Source organism: Taurulus bubalis (assembly GCF_910589615.1).
Source record: "Taurulus bubalis genome assembly, chromosome: 6".
NCBI lineage: Eukaryota > Metazoa > Chordata > Actinopteri > Perciformes > Cottidae > Taurulus > Taurulus bubalis.
Genome location: NC_136594.1, coordinates 11,692,676 through 11,710,821, shown reverse-complemented (window position 1 = coordinate 11,710,821; position 18,146 = coordinate 11,692,676). Strand labels below are relative to the sequence as shown.

At 38.4% G+C, this 18,146-nt stretch overlaps 3 protein-coding genes across 3 annotated transcripts; 1 reads left to right on the top strand and 2 right to left on the bottom strand.

The window, feature by feature from the left end:
* Positions 1–197: 197 nt before the first annotated feature.
* Positions 198–5,462, bottom strand: primpol (primase and polymerase (DNA-directed); the record flags this gene model as incomplete). The annotated part of the gene is made up of 13 exons (XM_079219386.1): positions 198–944; positions 1,051–1,097; positions 1,231–1,307; positions 1,388–1,496; positions 2,396–2,482; positions 2,623–2,720; positions 2,808–2,970; positions 3,116–3,258; positions 3,347–3,439; positions 3,532–3,683; positions 4,869–5,007; positions 5,082–5,176; positions 5,289–5,462. 13 exons carry the CDS (start codon positions 5,460–5,462, stop codon positions 720–722), a joined length of 1,602 nt encoding a protein of 533 aa, XP_079075512.1. The 3' UTR covers positions 198–719.
* A 3,165-nt stretch (positions 5,463–8,627) lies between these two features.
* Positions 8,628–11,193, top strand: LOC306737595 (erythroblast NAD(P)(+)--arginine ADP-ribosyltransferase). Its single transcript, XM_079219339.1, has 3 exons — positions 8,628–8,691; positions 8,808–9,514; positions 10,479–11,193. The coding sequence occupies exons 1-3, from the start codon at positions 8,638–8,640 to the stop codon at positions 10,552–10,554; spliced, it is 837 nt and encodes a 278-aa protein (XP_079075465.1). The 5' UTR covers positions 8,628–8,637; the 3' UTR covers positions 10,555–11,193.
* A 557-nt stretch (positions 11,194–11,750) lies between these two features.
* On the bottom strand, positions 11,751–15,999 carry LOC306738162 (neuromedin-K receptor-like; the record flags this gene model as incomplete). Its single annotated transcript, XM_079219990.1, has 5 exons — positions 11,751–11,976; positions 12,080–12,276; positions 14,266–14,416; positions 14,611–14,799; positions 15,632–15,999. 5 exons carry the CDS (start codon positions 15,997–15,999, stop codon positions 11,751–11,753), a joined length of 1,131 nt encoding a protein of 376 aa, XP_079076116.1.
* Between the last annotated feature and the right edge of the window lie 2,147 nt (positions 16,000–18,146).

Below are 18,146 nucleotides of genomic sequence, written 5' to 3'. Positions count from 1 at the left end.
CCAACAGCCAATCATTTGAGGGTTTTTAACTAAACAGGACATTGCACTCCTAGCATACAATTACTTTTTAATGACATAAAATGTCATACTGCAATGCCAATAAATAAAATGCCACAAATGTTTACTTTACTAAAATAATCAGAGGACGTGACTATCTTTATACATTCCTTTAATGACCAACATTAGAACCTGGAACTTGTCTTTATTGCAGTCAAAGGCATTAATAGAAACATCTCATCTAATGATGGATACAATTACAGTCTGTTTGAACAAAGCATCATTAAGAAGTGTAATAATTGAAAAGCAGCAGGCATTTAACAATCCTAACATGGCAGAATTGTAGCCAGTTGGAACATTAGGTGAGACGGTGTCCTGTCAACAGACTGCTTAACACTGCGCCTTGGACAGTTATTATACAATAAAATGTGATGTGTACACTGGGATTTGATGATGGGGTTGAGACTGTAGCCAAAGCAGTTGTATTTCTTCTGATTCCCTTTTCTGCTAAATGTGTTTTTCTACCACTTCTGATGTATGACCAGTACCCTCTCTCCATGACACTGATGCTTTACAAGCTATTACTAGTTCCGTTGCATGGTCTGCCTGGTTGTCAGCCGGTCCTGCTCTCACTGATGGGTTGTTGAGCTCCTGTTATGGCCGTGTAGTTGCTCCACTATCACTACTTCTTCAACTTGCTTGTGTGACATGAAACTCACCCTTCACCGGGAGTCAAAATCTGTCATACATTTGAGCAGGAGCTGATCAGAGATATCCTCATTGTTTTGTTCAAAGTCGTCCAGGCCCTCCAAGTAGTCCTGGTCGTCTCCCCACACGTCAGCTGTTGCCTCTTCTGGACGCACTGTGCTGTCTGGGGCCTGGCTCGGTGCCTGGCTGAGTTCAATGTTGCCTGCATCATCCATTAAGTAAGCCTGGTCTTCCTCATCCTATAAGTGAACAGAAGACATGGTCATAAATACACCATGTCTTTGAGCTTTAAAAGAAGACAAACTAAGCTTAGTCAGTCAGGATGTTAAAGTAGAGGAAACTAACCAGTTTCATGATGTAGCTGACGCAGATTTCCTGTGGCAGTGGGTAACCTGCAACATTATAATTGTTTATCTCACACAGGTTGCATTGCCGCCATTGAGCACTCCCCATGGACAGATCATGTAGCCTTCATTAGTTTTAAATATAAAAGTCAGTACGGTAGCTCTTAGGGTCAGAACTTACTTGAGGACCTGAAGTTCCTACATTCAGGATCGTGACACTTCTGATACCATACTTCTTCTTTGAGGTCCACAACAATCCTGCAGAGGAGAACGTGACCAAATTAGAAGGAAGTGGCGCACACTTCACACACAAACTTGAAAAAAAACATGATACATACATGATGTTGTTGCTGCTATGAAACCGTTCCACGTTTTTACACAAGCGGTATTTTGCGATGTCGTAAACAAGCAGTTGTTCAACAGCAAAGTAGTTCCATCGTCTGATGCCTGTCAAAGTAAACACATCGACATCGGGTGGTTTGAGCACATACACAAACTTTGTAACTCACCGAATGTTCATAGCAACTTACTGTACACAATCAAGCGGTGCTGAGTAATAGACAAAAACATTGAAATATATCCACATGCATTATATTGGTCTATAGCTTATACAAAGTGTGGTTTATTTGCCATATTTACATACAAGTGATGTGATAGCTGTATTAACATCTATTAATCTCTACAAACAGATTCTGCATTCATATGCAGTAGGCAATTTTATAAAATGTTGGTATCGGAAGCATAATGGGTGTAACGCATGGGCAGAAAAGCAATCTGAGAACCCACCAGCTATCGTCTGACAGACTATTTATTGGTTTGAAATTAGCTGTTAAGTTTCTATTTGTGAAACAATCCAATCTTACAGGTCGTTTCGCATTTTAAGTTGCTAATCGGCTGTAAAGAACGCGCAGCACACAGACGGAATATCAGCTGGCTACACCAGAAGCCCAGAAATATAGACCTCGGAGGCGTATCAGTCATCAGACCAACAGCCCATGGGTTTAGAGATTGCATCACATGTGTTGTCTGGGGCTAAAACCATTAATCAGTTAGTTAACTAACAAATAATGAATATTCAATACTTCAATAATTGATCATTTTAGCTATTTTGTTCAGCAAAAATGCCAAACCACTTGTTCCAGTTATTAAAATAAATAAAACATGAGTTTTCTGCTGATTTATAATTGTGAACTGAATGTCAAGACATAAACTATGGCTTCAGGAAATTGTGACACATTTTCACTGTTTTCTGTCCATTTACAGACCAAGCAATTCATTGACTGATCGACATGCAAACATTTTGAAAGTAAAACATCTTTTGCAAAAGCATATGATTAGACACTTACTCCCATGGACGGCATCCTTTGTAATCAAAGTTAACACAAAGTTGTCCACTTCTTGGTGAGGAGACGACAGGCTGCCAGAAAGTGCACCTGCCACTGATGGATTAAGGAAAAATAAAGTTATATAAACTAAAACCATTAATGTTGAAAAATCTCATGGTAAAATATTGATCCTCCGAGTAATTATTGTATAATACACTGCATGCATTCAGCTGTTAGTTCAGGGTCACCTGGAGATGTGGCTGGTCCCTGCTGGCACTGAGGCCTCGAGGTTTTGGAGTCCTTTGTTTCTGGGACGTCTGAAGTGAGAATTCTTTGACCTGTGAAACTAATGATACACATAAATAAGCTATATGGCTGTGGTTTGATGACGGTAATATATATAATTTTTAAACCGAGTTAAAAAGTGCTGTACCTCATATTACAGACTAGGGAAGCCAAGAACACACTTTCCTCCTCAGAAATTCCTTTCTCGGGTTTGTTAATAAGCTTGTTGTCATCTGCCACCGTGAACGCAGAGTTCTTTCCCACTTTTGATGACTTGTAAAGGCGGAAATTTCTGTTCTTGGTGTAAACACCTGTTTTTTTGTAAATTATAACAAAACATTACTGTAATTGTTTACTGGCAATGTTTACAAAAATGATGCATTAAAGAGGCACTGCATACATCAAGAGAAACATTTTATCCAACTTAGTATAATAAAAGCATGTGGTTTCACTTACCAAGGTCAACAAAAAGACAGTCTTGGCCATCCTTGTTTTTCACCTGGAGGAACTTGAGGTCTGCCGCTTCATGCTTGTGCCTCTTGGCCTGTGGACTCTCAGCCATCTCATCTGCCTTTGCTGGCTTCCCCTCCTGGGAGCTGCTGTCAGTACATGATTGAGTCAAATTACACAAAGGAGATGGTAGCAAAGACATTTAAATATTTATTTTAACATGTCTGAAAAACAAACCCTGTTTCACTGTTTTCTGCCACTGAATTCGTCCCAACACTCAGGCCCCTTTTGGGTGGGCTCAGGACTGGGTGGAGAATTGCATGGATAAACCTACCTGAAAAAAAAAAAAAAAGACAGAATATAATAACTGAAGTAACTGAGAAAAATGTAAACAATTTTGTTGCCTCCATGAAACACTGGACCAACCCATATGTATGTTGTCTTTGAAAGCTGCATTTTGGAGATTAAAGATGAGATGACGACTGAACTTCTCTTCCGTGCTCGAGTCAAGATTGAGTATATTTTTTGCAGAGCACTCAATTCCATAAACTTCCATTAGCTTGTCACAAACATACTGCCAAGACACAAAATATGGAGAAATACATATCATACAGCTGTATTTCATACATCTTTAGGTAAGAAAGTAACAAGAACTCTCTCTCACTCACACACACTCACTCACTCACTCACTCACTCACACACACACACACACACACACACACACACACACACACACACACACACACACACACACACACACACACACACACACACACACACACACACACACACACACACACACACACACACACACACACACACACACACACACACACAATGCCCTAGAACAGGGGTGTCCAAACTACGGCCAATTGCAGCCTGTGGTCTATTTTTAATTGCTGCATAATAGAATATGGCCCACACATGAAACTTGCGCTTGACTATACTGTACTTCTTAGTTGTAAAACTATGTGGAGTTACAGTCTTGAACAAGGCAGCTACTCCACAAAATAAGAGCAATCAAAGAAAGGCTTTGCCACAGATGAACAAAAATGGCAGAATCAAAGAAACACAAGATAGTTTAGACAATTTCAGACATGGTGGGGAAATTAATATTTCTTTATAGAAGTCATAGGGAAGTGTGTCTGTTTAATTTGGAATGAAACCATTGCAGTGATGAAGGACTATAAAGGATGACGGCGCTACCAGGCATCAGACCTACACGTCTTACACTGGTGCCGAGCGAGAACAGAAAGTTAAACAAATGGAAGCTAGCCTGCTGGCTCAACGACAGTATTTTTTTAATGTTAACAAAACACAAGAGAAAGCCACACTCGCCAGCTGCGAAGTCGCTCAACTCAATATCCGCCATGGGAAACCTCTCAGATGGTGACTTCATAAAACAGTGCCTCACTAAAGTCGCAGGTACAATGTGCCCGGGAAAAATGTAATATGCCTAAATAAAAAAGCCCTTGTAAGTATCTTGCAGTTTTAAATAGAAGAATAGGAGTGAAAGATAAGGACATTGTTGGACTTTCTTTTTTTGTTGTTATAACTGCTCCTTTCTTTTTACTTACTTTACTGAATGAGTGTCAAGTGGATTATTTTATAACACATTCTTTGGCTTTATAATTGTTGAACTGAACAACATATGAATCCTTGTTATCTGGATGTGAAGCAAGCCGCTCGATAAAACAAAATAGGTGTTGACAGAATACAGCAAGATATATTGTAAATGAAGATGCAAAACTTTCCCTACCTGGATAAGTGAAGATACCATCGTTGTACCATCAGCTCCGTCATTTGAGGGCTTGTGGAACTCCAAGTCAAAGTAAAGCTTACACACAGCGCCTTCTGGTATCACCTCATAGCAGTGCATCAAGGACTGTGTGTAAGTCCTGAAATAAATCAAGTGACAAATCACTGTTGATGCACATCATCGCATTGTAATCATTTCACAATGTATATGTACCTGTAGTAATGCCATAGCTCGCTGTAACTGGTAACCAGGAAGATCCTTTGACCCAGGGATGTCTTTTCTTTTTCAAGTGCAAAAACATGTACAGCCTATGGAAATGCAAGGCACCGCGGTCAGCTTTCTCACCTTCACACACATACATGCAATATGCAGTCTGATGAGATAGTCTAGCGTTACAAAAGTCACGTGTTACTACTGCACCTCTTTGCAGCTCTGAGCGAAGCTGATCGCCGTACACTGACGAGGAAAGAGCTTCCAGATGGAGGACGGCTGGCACGGCCACAGCCGAGGTTTGTAGTGCGTGGCCAGAGGTTTCTGCTGGAACGACTGAGCAAGCTGCTCAACCTTCTTCAGTCTATCTCCCCACTTACTCATCTTATCAACCACTTATGTTTATGTCAACCTGTATTGCACCCAAGCAGTGACTTGCTGAAGGAAACTTCAGCAGAGGGGAAGCTGGAACTCTCGTCTTCAACCTGAAAAAAATGGCATTAGCGTTACACAGAGAGGCATTTTTTGTTATTAGGCCTACTAGGTGGACAAAATAATATGAACACCTGTTAGTATAACATAAACAAAATGCACAATTCAACAGCCTCACAAATGACATCCTCCAAAATGACCATACAGATATAACCTCTATAAGGGTAGGAGTTATTACAAGACTGTTGTATTATACTGCATTAGTTTTAGTGTGTTAGGTGTCCCCAATAAACTGGTAACTCAGTGTATATTAAGTATATAAAATATCCCATAGATATATTCTTAAACAGTATACAATATATACAGGTCCAACCTCAACCGGAAACAACCATAAAATGCAGTTTGCATCAGTAGAATTCGTACAAAAATATAACAAAATACTCTGAAAGGAGCAGAACTGAATAATAACTACTTTTACTTGTGATACTTCAATACATTTGCTGCTAATACTACGAATTGTAACCTGTTGTTGAGTATATTTGTATTGTGGTACTGCTAGGTGCAGGTGCAGCTTACATTATTTATTTTATTATTTATTTAATTACGTTACAATTCCAATGTCTAAACTGTCTTAAGATAATAATTCCTCTTTGAAATTGTGTACTTGCGTCATTATGCTATAATATTACCATTATATCAGTGGCATAAAAAAGTCTTAAAATAACAATAATATTGTTTCTCGCAATACTTTCTGAGACACAATTAGTAGGTATCATGAGAGGCCTACTACTAGGCTATTTTTGTTTTTGTTAACATTTAATTAATAAATGAACGTGATATGACGTGATATACTTCTTCCACCGATGTAAACTAACGTTAACCTAACAGGGCTGAAAAGTTCATTCAGAGCTGATCTAAGCAGTAACCGTAACATTGACTGAAACTAGCTTTAACGTATTAACCTCCAAGTGTATTTACGAGTACATTGGTCATAACTCACCATGAGTTAAGATTCAAAGGTACAACAGTCCAGGCGGCTGTTTATGCTATGTGTTTATATCAATAATCCAGGCATTCAGTCCCGTCACTTTCTCAGTTGAAACTGGTTTCTACAGCAAACATAAACAAGTAGATTCAACCTCAGCGTCGTTTTCTTTTTGGCGCGCCCTGAACCGGAAACAGCACTTCTTCCGGTTTCCGGTCATAAAACAGGGTCGTCCCAGAGAATAATATTAGTTTTTTACTGTAAATTACTGTCCGTTATTAATTATATGTGTAGCCTTGTGATAAATAAAGTAGACGTAATGCATCGTAAGCGTAATGTATCTCGTATGTCGTATGGTGAGAACGAACCATACGACAATAAACAAATATACATAAGCAATAAACAAATATACAAATAAAACCGCATTTATGGCGTATCTCATAGTGCTAAAAGATTAAATCAACATCACTGTCTGGGAAAAAATATATTTTCAAGATGTGATCTTTCCACGGCTTTACAGGACAGGGTATGAAATATGATTATCCTTGTAACTGTAACGCCTAAAGCCTTATTCTATTAAGTAGGTGTGCAAAAGTATGTGGGTTGAATTAAGTAAAGTTTTTTATGTTTAATGTTGTTTAAGGTAGGCTATGCACACACTGATGTTGGCGTACAGCGGAAACGTTGTTAACAAGGAAAAAAGGAAGAAAAAAAACACACACTTGCACTCTGCTTCCTGATTTTGTAACTCCATGTGACCTGAGAAACACAAATGAAATACATTTCTACACAATTTAACTTTTTTTTTTTTTCCTATGCATGTCAGAAAGATGGACAGCTTAATCAAGTTTGCATAGGGCCTTGCATACATAGCCTAGGCCTAAATATAATAGTGAATACAATACATATAATTGCTTTATCTGTAACATTTTTTTTTCTCCATTTAACCCATTCTTAATTATAATTACCCATTTAAAAAGGTGCATAATTATTTGCTTGGATCTAGAGAGGATGGGATGTTGTCAATCTTAAAATGTTGTCAATCTAAAATTAATTATTCTGTTCCTCACATTCAACCTGAACATATACACAGTATATACAAGTGCTGTTATAATTGAGTTGGCAGGTCCTCTGCCATATTGAGCTTCAGCAGGCTACTCCAGCAGCAAGGAAGGAAGGAAGTGAGAAGAGGTCAGAAGGTGGAACATAACTTTGCATTGGAGGAAGTGGCTATTCACAAGTGCCAATGAAAACACTACATGCTACAGTAGTCATCAGGTTAGTAGTTATGCATTAAGAGATGTTCATTTAATTTATCAACTTTATCATTTGCTTTAATGGTTTTATGTGAAGCACTTTGAATATACAAATAAACTTGCCTTGCCTTCTCACAATCACTGCAAAATATTCACAGTTAATGTGTCTTAAACACTTTACAAAGACTTGTCATCATTTATTTTACTTATGGGAGTATTGTTAAGGGAGAAAATGTGGAAAAAAAAACTAATCAAAGCATATTATTACTTTACCACAAAATCACAATTTGGGAGGGTAGAAAGGAAGAAAGAAAGAAGCGAGCATTTGAGTTAAACTAGGAAATGTATAGCTGGGCGGGACCATTTAAGTTTATCTGGTTTATAAAAACCTCTGTGCCAAATCAGCAAGAACTTCCAGTAACTCAGTAGCCCGCACAAAACAAGTAGTAACTCAACATCAGGGCCCCAGAGACATGGTATTTCCTTCCACAGGAAGGGGAAAGGCGTTCCTAGTGTGATGATTTTTTACTTCACCAAAGACTGCTGAAAATTACTGCTCCTTTCACTTTGATGTTACGCAGACTTGATTTTTGCTCCAAGAAATACATTTTCCTTGCTTAAGGTATGTGCCTTTTGATATTTTCTTCTAGTTTCAGTGTTTAATCATTCACGGTTATCTAGGGTGAGAAAGTGGGTGCCATATTCCAAGAGTGAAAACTCCCAATAGGAGATTAAGGGCTTGTCTAAACAAAGTAATTGAGCCGCAAGCCAGATCATCCCATTTCTGGACTGTGTACACATTTTTATACAAGTCTGGTTCTGCAATTCTCTTCTTGGATTTCTGTTTCAGTTCCGTGCAGATAGAAGGAAAGAAAAGCCCTTCAAAATGTGCGACAGAAGAAAACTGTTTCTTGCTTTCTTTGTTGTTTTCTACTATGAAGTAAGTTGTTGTTTCTCTTAAAAAAATGTTATTCAAAACCTGTTGTGATGTGATGTTGAATCTAAAGATGATATTCCCTTTTGAAACTATCTTTTAACTTCCACACTCAATTAAAGGTGACTGCAGGGAGCGCAACAGTGCTGGACATGTCACGAGATTCTGTTGATTACATGTACAATGGATGCCAAAAAAAGGCCATGGAGAAGTTAATCCATTCAGACCTCTTAAAACAAGAGCTAAACGGCAATGAGGGATTCAAGAAAGCATGGGATGCAAACGCTACTTGTTCAAAGCTGATCCCTGGAGTGACCAAAGAACATCAGGCTGCACTGTTGGCGTACGCTGATGGGGATGAAGATTTTACAAAGACTTTTGACAATGCAGTCGAGACAATGGGTGGAAATATCAGCACCTATGAAAAACACTTCCATTTCAAGTCCCTTCACTTTCTGCTCATGGATTCAATGTGGCTGATGAGTACAAAGAATTGCACGACTCTGCGTGTTCTCAAAGACAAGAAATACACAGCACAAAAGGGCTCAAAGGTGAGATTTGGAAAGTTCACCAAAGGTCAGACAAGCTACAGTGTGGGAAAGGCAATGGACGATTTGGACGGGCTAGTCGTCTTTAATATCACTTCTTGCTTCTTTGTTAACCTGGGAGAGAACATTTGCAGGCAAAACGAGGGTATGGCCCTCTTATCTCCAGCTGAAGTGTTCACTGTGGAGGCAGTCAATAAAATAACTGGTGATGAGGAATACACTGAGATCGTTTTGAAACACTCAGAACTGGATCGCTCACACGACTGTTACAGTGTGTCAGGGTAAGACATTTCCTTTAACATGAATTCAATATTCAGCTCAATGCCATGATTATTATCAGTATTATGATTTTTGATATGATGTAATTATTAAAACTGTTTCTGTGGTCTTGTAATGGTACAAGGCTGTTATTAATGAATGAGGAATTGTCTGGTATTAGGAAGTAGATCGTCCTGATGGGCAGGTGGCACCTTGCATGGAGCCCAGCCACCAGTGAATAAATGGGTGTGAACGGGTGAACGACATGTAGTGTAAAAGTGCTTTGAGTGGTCGGAAGACTAGAAAAGTGCAATACAAGTTCAAGTCCATTTACCATCAAATATTTAAAATAGATACAAAGATCACATTCATTTACCTGACCTAATGTCAATCTAAACAAAATAGTCCCTTAAAGTTCCAAGCCCACAATATTTTAAAGCCCTTGAAAACCTGGTTGCAGATGTTTAGTATTCATCTAAATCCTTAAATATTAATGACGAGCAACAATCAAATAGTGTTTGAAAAAAAAGTGTAACATTCAATAATTGCCTTGATCAACTTCTTACAGGTTATATTTTGGTTTCCAATGTCCACAACAATTAACCTTTAAACTTAATTTTTATTTCTATCTGTATTACAAAGATTAAGTCACATATAGTATTATTTTTGATTGCTGTAATCTGTAAACAAAAACAGTTGAATTATCTTTTACCTGAAAAGGAGTTGTGGGACTTTTTAAAGCCATGACAAGTGTATACAGGCTTCTCACAAGCTCCATACAGGCAGTGTGTGTGTCCACACCCACTTTAAACCAGTGAAAAGAGCACTTTCGTGAAATAACTAAAATAGTTTGACAAAAATGTTGTCTTCATTTAGGCCAACCTTGCTCACAGTAGGAAGCAGATTGTTTTTGCAAAATTGCCAAAGATATTAACCTCTCTCTCTCTCTCTCTCTCTCTCTCTCTCTCTTTATTTCCATCTCTCTAGGTCCCCAGCTGATGTCTCCACCCAGTGGTTTGTGTTGATGATTGTGGCTTTAGCTCCTTTTTCCTTCAACTATTGAGAACAAAGGAAAAATAATTAGCTGCGCAGATTACACTGAGAGTTTCATAAAAAGCTGTTTGTTCTTTTGTACAGTCGAACAAAAAACATCTGCTGCCAAATAAGGTGCAACAAACCTTTGTAACCCGCTGAATAAAATTGTCATAACACTATTTTTTGAATGTCTTCAAGCACGTTTGCGTTATGCTTATCAGCAGATATATACTGTAAACTGGTATCAATATTTCTGAGAAAAAGTATGTTTCTTCTTTTAAATGTACTTTTTCATAGTTTGAGGCAAACGAACATGATGGAAACTTGGTATTTGTCTTTAATACATGAAAAATGAATGGTTGTTTCTTCTCATGATAATTAAAACAATCCAAACCATGATGAAGATTGATATTGAATTCAGACACAACCCTTGTGTTCTACCATTTTACATTTGTCCGAGTTATGATTGACAATATTGTGGTGCAAAGTGGCATCAGTAGAAGTAGCCACACACGAGATCCTATATTGTCGAGTGAAGAATAGACTGTTTAATCTGTAAATTGCATGCAGACGTTTATTTAACTTGTCCTCTCAAGTTCAGTGAATTTAACATAACTGTTTTTACATTTTTACAGTTAATCTATCATAATACAACAATTAAACATAACGTCCCAATTTGTGTCTGTGTGTGTTTGAGTCTGCACCAAAACATCAGAATATTACAACACATACTGTACATACATTTATTATATGCAAAATAGAATCATATTTACAGTAAACAGTAACTACAGTCTCCAACAAGTTGATTTTAAAATGGCAAATACTTTCTCAAACTAACACAAATTACAGCAGCAAGCACTTGTGAATTTACACCCAACCAGGATCACTTAATATCAGGTTCACTATTGTAGATTTAAAGGCATTAACGCTGGAAGAGCAGCAGTAATATTGATGCTAATGATATATATAGGCATATATGTATATATATATATATATATATATATATATATATATATATATATATATATATATATATATACATATATGCCTATATATATATATAAAGACATGTAGGACAGCTTATTTTGGCAAATTGGCACGATTAACATACTGCTGAATTAGCTTTTAGCAGTTCCTGTTTGCAATGTATCCATTAATGTACAGTACAAATAAATAAATGTTTTAAATACAGCTGGTGAGCTGGATTGTATCCAGTGGAGACAACTAACTATTATTACTATTATTGGGCTCAGAGTTGAGTCTTGACCTGTGTCCATGGGAACAAGTGCTCTTGTCTTTGCTGAGGATGCTGGTGTCGACCCGAGAGAGGGTACACATGCTGCTCTGGTGACCCGGTCGAAGTCTTGTGTTTCGGAGCTCCAGCTCGTCGTAGCTTGAGACCTGGACAAAGGGACACCAGCGGAAAACCCGCTTGAAGCCTGCCCGGAACCTGCAGCGAAACCAACCCCTGACATGAAAACATGCTGCTGTGTACAAATACAGTATTTACATATGTGTGTTTTTGGTTTGTGGAGAGAGTTATTAACACACACCTGTTATTAAGGCAGCAGTAGATGATGGGGTTGTACATGGTGGAGCTCATTGCCAGCCACAGCACTGACAGGTAGACCTGCTGGATGTACTTCCACTTGCTCAGGCGCTTGTTGAGACCCGTCACAATGAAGTAGACGTGGTAGGGCAGCCAGCAGAGGGCAAAGGTCACCACTACGATGATCATCATCTTCACCACCTGCCAGATAAAGGAGATACATACTAACAGTATTAACAGGACAGCACTACAGTGCAACGTTGTAGCCAATAGAGGGTGTCATATTCAGAAAGTAAAATAAAGAATGTATTAGGAACTCACAACATGAAAACACATCATCCCGTTCACCCTGTAGACAATGAAATATCAGGCTGGCAATTTAAGAATGAGATGCTGTAATGGTTGCTTTGGAAAAGCAAATAAAGCAAGAAAAACAATGGTGTAGTCGAGACAGATGGTTGAAACAAAGAGAAAATGACACGTTAACAAATTTACCTGGTTTAGTGCGGATGTAATCTGAACTAAAACAGAAAATATTAGGGGTGAAAAAACAAAACGATGAGCTGAAAGATGCCATAGAGGTGGGAGGACCTGCATAATCAGGTGATAATTCTTTGTGGGTTTGTCACTATGGGGTAATTTTCACGATACTCATTTGATACATTGTCAATATAAACAGTTAAAACTATATATGTGTAAAAACCTCTGCTGTGTCAGTGCTCTTCAACTGGAGAAACGTCAAATAAAGGAATTTTGAATATTTGAAGCCATGGCAGCTCTTTTCATGCACGTGTCTCTGAAGAAGTATGTTGTCTGTTTTCCTTCATTCTGCTCACAATGAAGTTTCCATTCAATGCGTCCTGCGAGGGAAAGGTCAGCGATGACACATCAGACCCAGCAGGTTCCAGGTAGGACAGATGAAAGAGCAGCACAGAACTCATCAGTGTGTTGCACCCCGATAGAGAGCGGTGGGGGGTTAAAAGGAGCAGGAGGCTATTATACCATCAGCAGAGGCTCATCTGCAGGATGGAGATGAGAGCGACTTCCTCTTATCTTCAGCCCAAATGGCATCTTGTCAGATTGGGCCTTTGAATGAAGCCTGGTATAGTCCTGACATTGTCTCGTAACCTTTGTTTCCCGATGTGTATAAATCTCTTTTATCTCTCGTGGCTCAATTTTGCCAACAATCTGAGCCTCTGATGATTTTTTTCAATAAAGCCCTTGAAAAGATTTTGAATAGCAAACCTGCACCTGTCACAGTCTCTATTTCTGTACACTGAATGTGTGTGTGTGTGTGTGTGTGTGTGTGTGTGTGTGTGTGTGTGTGTGTGTGTGTGTGTGTGTGTGTGTGTGTGTGTGTGTGTGTGTGTGTGTGTGTTTGTTGGGCCAAACAATATTATAAATATAAATGTCAATCTAGTTTTGTGGTTACATTGTTGCTTACTTTATTATGCTCATTTTACAGAATAACTATGAGTCTAATTAGGATCAAATTGATGAGTGTAAGTTCTGCTATTGTTAGAAAAAGGTTGCAATTTTTTTTTTTTTACTGAATCCTTCTGCAGTCTAGACCTTTCAGCTGTCTCTTTTATTAATCCAGCGTGTTAACTTGCAATATTTGTGAGGTTTATCAATAAATTACTGTACTCTTTAGCGTTAATCCGGAGGCTGACTTGATAGACGCTCATCATGAAAGCTGTGATGACCTTAATCCATGGTTAACCCAACCCCTCACAGTAACTGCTGCAAAGCACACTGTGCAGTCTGGTTGATGAACAAGTGCCTCTGATCGTTTGTCTCTTCTCCTAGGTTGCAGTTGCAATTGCAAAAAGTTAAGTTATGTTTGCAAAGGTCTACTTTAACACATGACAGTATAAAAGTGTCATTGTTCTAAGGTATGTTTTCTTTAATCGTGATTTTTTTTAGATAGTGTGAATTAGCTTCACAGCACTGAACTAATGTGCTCTGCAGTTCAAATATGTAATCATATTTGCCAGTTATATGTAATGTTGTTGGCCTTTCATGAAAGATTTGACGAACAATCTTAACTTCTACATTTGAGAAAAAAACCTTCTGAACATGTACATAAGCTTTTTACGGATAAGCCTGTTTGCTTCCGCTCCAAACGCACACGCAAACAACCAAATCAATAGAAAATGTGAAAATGCATGAAATAAAAGTGGAGTTTACCTTGCGTTTGGCCCTGAGCTGTCCATGATAGTTATCAGATGAGTCTCCTGGGATCTTCCCTCCCCACAGCGTGACCCCCACGATGGTGTAAGTGATGCCCATCACCACTAGGGGCAGCACGTAGACCAGAACTGTGACTATGATATGATACCTGCGAAAGTGGAAAGACACACCACCAGAACATATTTTAAATGGCGTGACAATGACAAGCAAGATGATAGATTGTGAGCGATGACATATCTGAAGTTAGACACAACCGGATGGTGCACAAATACAGCCCAGTTTTGCCATGACAATGTCAATGAAGGTTGACAAAAGATAGAAAGGGGTTGTCAGTGTTCTCACATGAAGGGGTCGTCGACCATGCGGGGCCAGGCCACGTAGCAGAGGGTCCTGCGGGGCAGAGTTCGGGTGGTGGAGAAGTAGCAGAGAGGGAAGGCCAGAACCACGGCCAGACTCCAGATACAGATGATAACTCCTGTGGTGGCTTTCGCCGACAGACGAGGCTTCAGCGGATGGATGATGGCCATGTACCTACAGGTCAGAGGTCACAACAACAAGTAAAAACTGATATAGGTAGACTTCCAGGTAAACATAATCGTATCTGACATTTATCCGCCATATTGTAGATCTTTAATGAAAACTGCTGATGAATAATTGGAACTTTTACATTTGTGTCAAAACCTTATGTATATAATAAATACACATGCTTGCTTCCACACAATCTAAATTAATAGAAAAGGTGTATATTGTAACTACACTAAATGTAAATTACGGCATTGGTCACTGATTTCCACACAATTCCATGCAAAAAGTGCATTTTAGGCATATATTTCACTTGCATTTTAAGTGTTAGATAGAAAGTTAAATCAGTGATTGCCAATATGTTTTAAAAGCATTTATTTAAAGTTGTCCTTTTTCTTTTTACAGAAAATGTCTGTGAAACATTATTTTCTTTTTTTTCTTGGCCTTTTCACCGCAAACAGAAAACATATATATACAGAAATGAAAAACAAACAATAATAACTACAACAAAAAAGAAGAAAACAAATCCTATATGGAATAGTGAATTATGGTCATCACATGTACTGTATATGCTATTGATTTTTAGAGGTCTCGACTTTCATTCAGAGCAAAATACGTCACAATTTAGTGACGGATTTTATTTGATAAGTAAAAGTAAACTGACCCAAATATTTGCATTTATTTATAACAAATACAAATTGCAAATTGTAAAATATCTTACATTGTAAAAGCACGTGCATCGAAACCAAAACAATAAATAAATTATCAATATGTTAACGTAAAATAAATATACTTAATAGCAAGTCCATGCGTGCAATATGATCGTATGTTCATCATTCACCTGTCGATGGCGATCGCGGTCATGGAGTAGATGCTGGCGAACACCGCGGTGACCGGGAAGAAGTTGTGAAACCTGCAGTACACCTCTCCGAAGTACCACTCTCCATGCGCCGCGTACACGAAGTTGATGAGCGTGTTGAACGCGGCCATCGAAACATCGGAGAAAGCCAAGTTCAGCAGGAAATAGTTGGTGACCGTTCTCATGCGCTTGTGCGCCAAGATGATCCAAATCACAATCAAGTTTCCGAAAACTGCCACAGCCAGCACCGTGATGTAAGCCACCGACCACAGCGCGATGCGCCACGCCGGCTGCACGAACTGGTTGGTCAGGTTTCTGGTAATGTTGGATTCATCCCGTTCAGAGGCCATTCCTCCAGTGTCCTACGTCTGATCTGCTCCAGTCAGCTGCTGTCAGGCGGTTTAAATGACTTTGGCGACTCTGATGCGCAGCAGAGTAAGAGTTTTAACATGTGACCAGAGAGAGAGAGAGAGAGAGAGAGAGAGAGAGAGAGAGAGAGAGAGAGAGAGAGAGAGAGAGAGAGAGAGAGAGTGTGGTCCTCATGCAGATGCATCACTCACACAGCTGCAGTGGAGGATGCAACACTGTATTTTGTTTATCAGGGTTCAAAGCAACATTACTTATTAATTCATGATAGTATAGACCATTTAAGTAAAAGTACCACAATTGAAATACTCTGCTCTTAGAAAAAGTATGCATAGAAAATGCTAAGTATAATCTGAAAATGTATATGTCTTAAAAGTGTGACGTAGGGACCTATTATTTAATCTTTAGAGTACTTGTGCATTAATGTAAAAGATGGACTTTAGTCATTTGGAATTATTTTGTATCTGACTGAAATGAATGAATGTTTTCAATATTGGTTAATCTGTTGATTATTTTCTTGATTAACATATTTCTTGATTGATTGATTATGGAAAAAAAATAAGAAATGCCATCATCATTACCTGCAGAGCCCAAAGTGAAACTTTCACAATGTTTAAAATCATGAAATGAAGATAATTAAAAGGAAAAGCAGCAAATCCTCCAATTATTATCAAAATAGTTGCTGATGATTGTCTATAAATTGTTCCAGATTTATTGTTTGGTAGATTATTATACAAAGCATCCTATTTTCTAAGCTCTTTGTGGGTCAGATGATTACAAAGTTTATTGTTTGTATAATAACTTATTAAATACAGTACTTAAATACAGTACGTCTTTAAATGTAAATTTGTCCAAACAAGTTACAATAAGTGCATTCTACCTCCTCCTTCAACCTGTTGCTGGCCAAATCTGAACAACAGGTGGTCATTCCTTCCAGCCCACTATCAGTTTCTCTTCAAATCATGACTTTGACTCTTGTAAATATCCAATCCATGTAATTCCAAAGGGTCATGCTGCACTAAAGCTGCTGAAGCCTTGGATGAGTCTGAGAGTGACACAGTTAATCCTTCATAGCTGTTCCATCAAAGCAATGCCTCTGAATTGGATGTCGGTTGATCTGGATTATGTAGCCATAAACAAGTCAAACGTGAAGGCCATTACGTTTTTGACAATACAACTCTCTCTGTAATATTCGAGAACACTTACTTCAAAGGCATTCCTAAATGCTTCACCTCCAACATTATCTATAGATTTCTTCAGTCGGTCTTCTCGAGTCATTTTCAATTATGTTTGACTGCAAATCATAAATTAAGCATAAACTGTCAGGCTCAAAATCATATAATACAATGAATTATGAAACACTTTACTCAAACAACACAACAAATATAATTCTAAAAGTGCACGCCCTGAAAATACACAGCCACAAAAAATGTTTAAAGTGCTTATGACGAGTCAATGTCATATCAGAGTTATCATAGTTATATGTGAACATCCACGACTAGGACATTTTTCTGAAAGCTTCTTTATATCCGACTTGACGCTCATTAATCCTGAAGTGACTGAAAACAAAACAAATACAGATGCCTATTATCTGCCAAAAACATGCAGACAATGTAATCAAAACCAAATGTAATGGAAACAAAGAGGGATGTCAATGCACAGGGATGCTGTTCTCATACTCATTCTCAAATTAAACAACCGTCTTGGTGACTCTCGTGAAACTCGTCAATCTGTTTTTCCTGCTGGTTACAACATGCCAATTAGCTCAAAGTGTACCTGCTGTGCTTTATGAGTTGCATTGTATAATGTGTTGTTCATTTCCATATTGTTGCTCTGGCCTTTAAAGTTTGGCATTCTTTACTGTAAAAAGTATTCTTAGGACATGGAAGTACTGATAGGTTCGGAGTTCATAGGTCAGGCTCTTCAGAGCACACAAACACACAAACACATATGACGTGCACGCTGGGAAAAGACCACAAGAAGGTCAAAAAGTCTGTTTCCTCTCAGCAAGACCTCATTACCCAGAGGCCACCTCTTTTGGACCACTCCCTGTCTCAAATGTCAGTGTTCAAACCTCTTTCAAACACACCCTGTTCCCCCATATTAAAAAAGGTTGCAAGCTATTAGGTAA

Bases quoted from the DNA above. Each gene is read 5' to 3' on its own strand.
- LOC306737595 (XM_079219339.1), top strand. From the start codon at position 8,638: ATGTGCGACAGAAGAAAACTGTTTCTTGCTTTCTTTGTTGTTTTCTAC. The intron at 8,692-8,807 runs GTAAGTTGTTGT...ACTCAATTAAAG, and splicing joins TTGTTGTTTTCTACTATGAA to GTGACTGCAGGGAGCGCAAC. The intron at 9,515-10,478 runs GTAAGACATTTC...CCATCTCTCTAG, and splicing joins GACTGTTACAGTGTGTCAGG to GTCCCCAGCTGATGTCTCCA.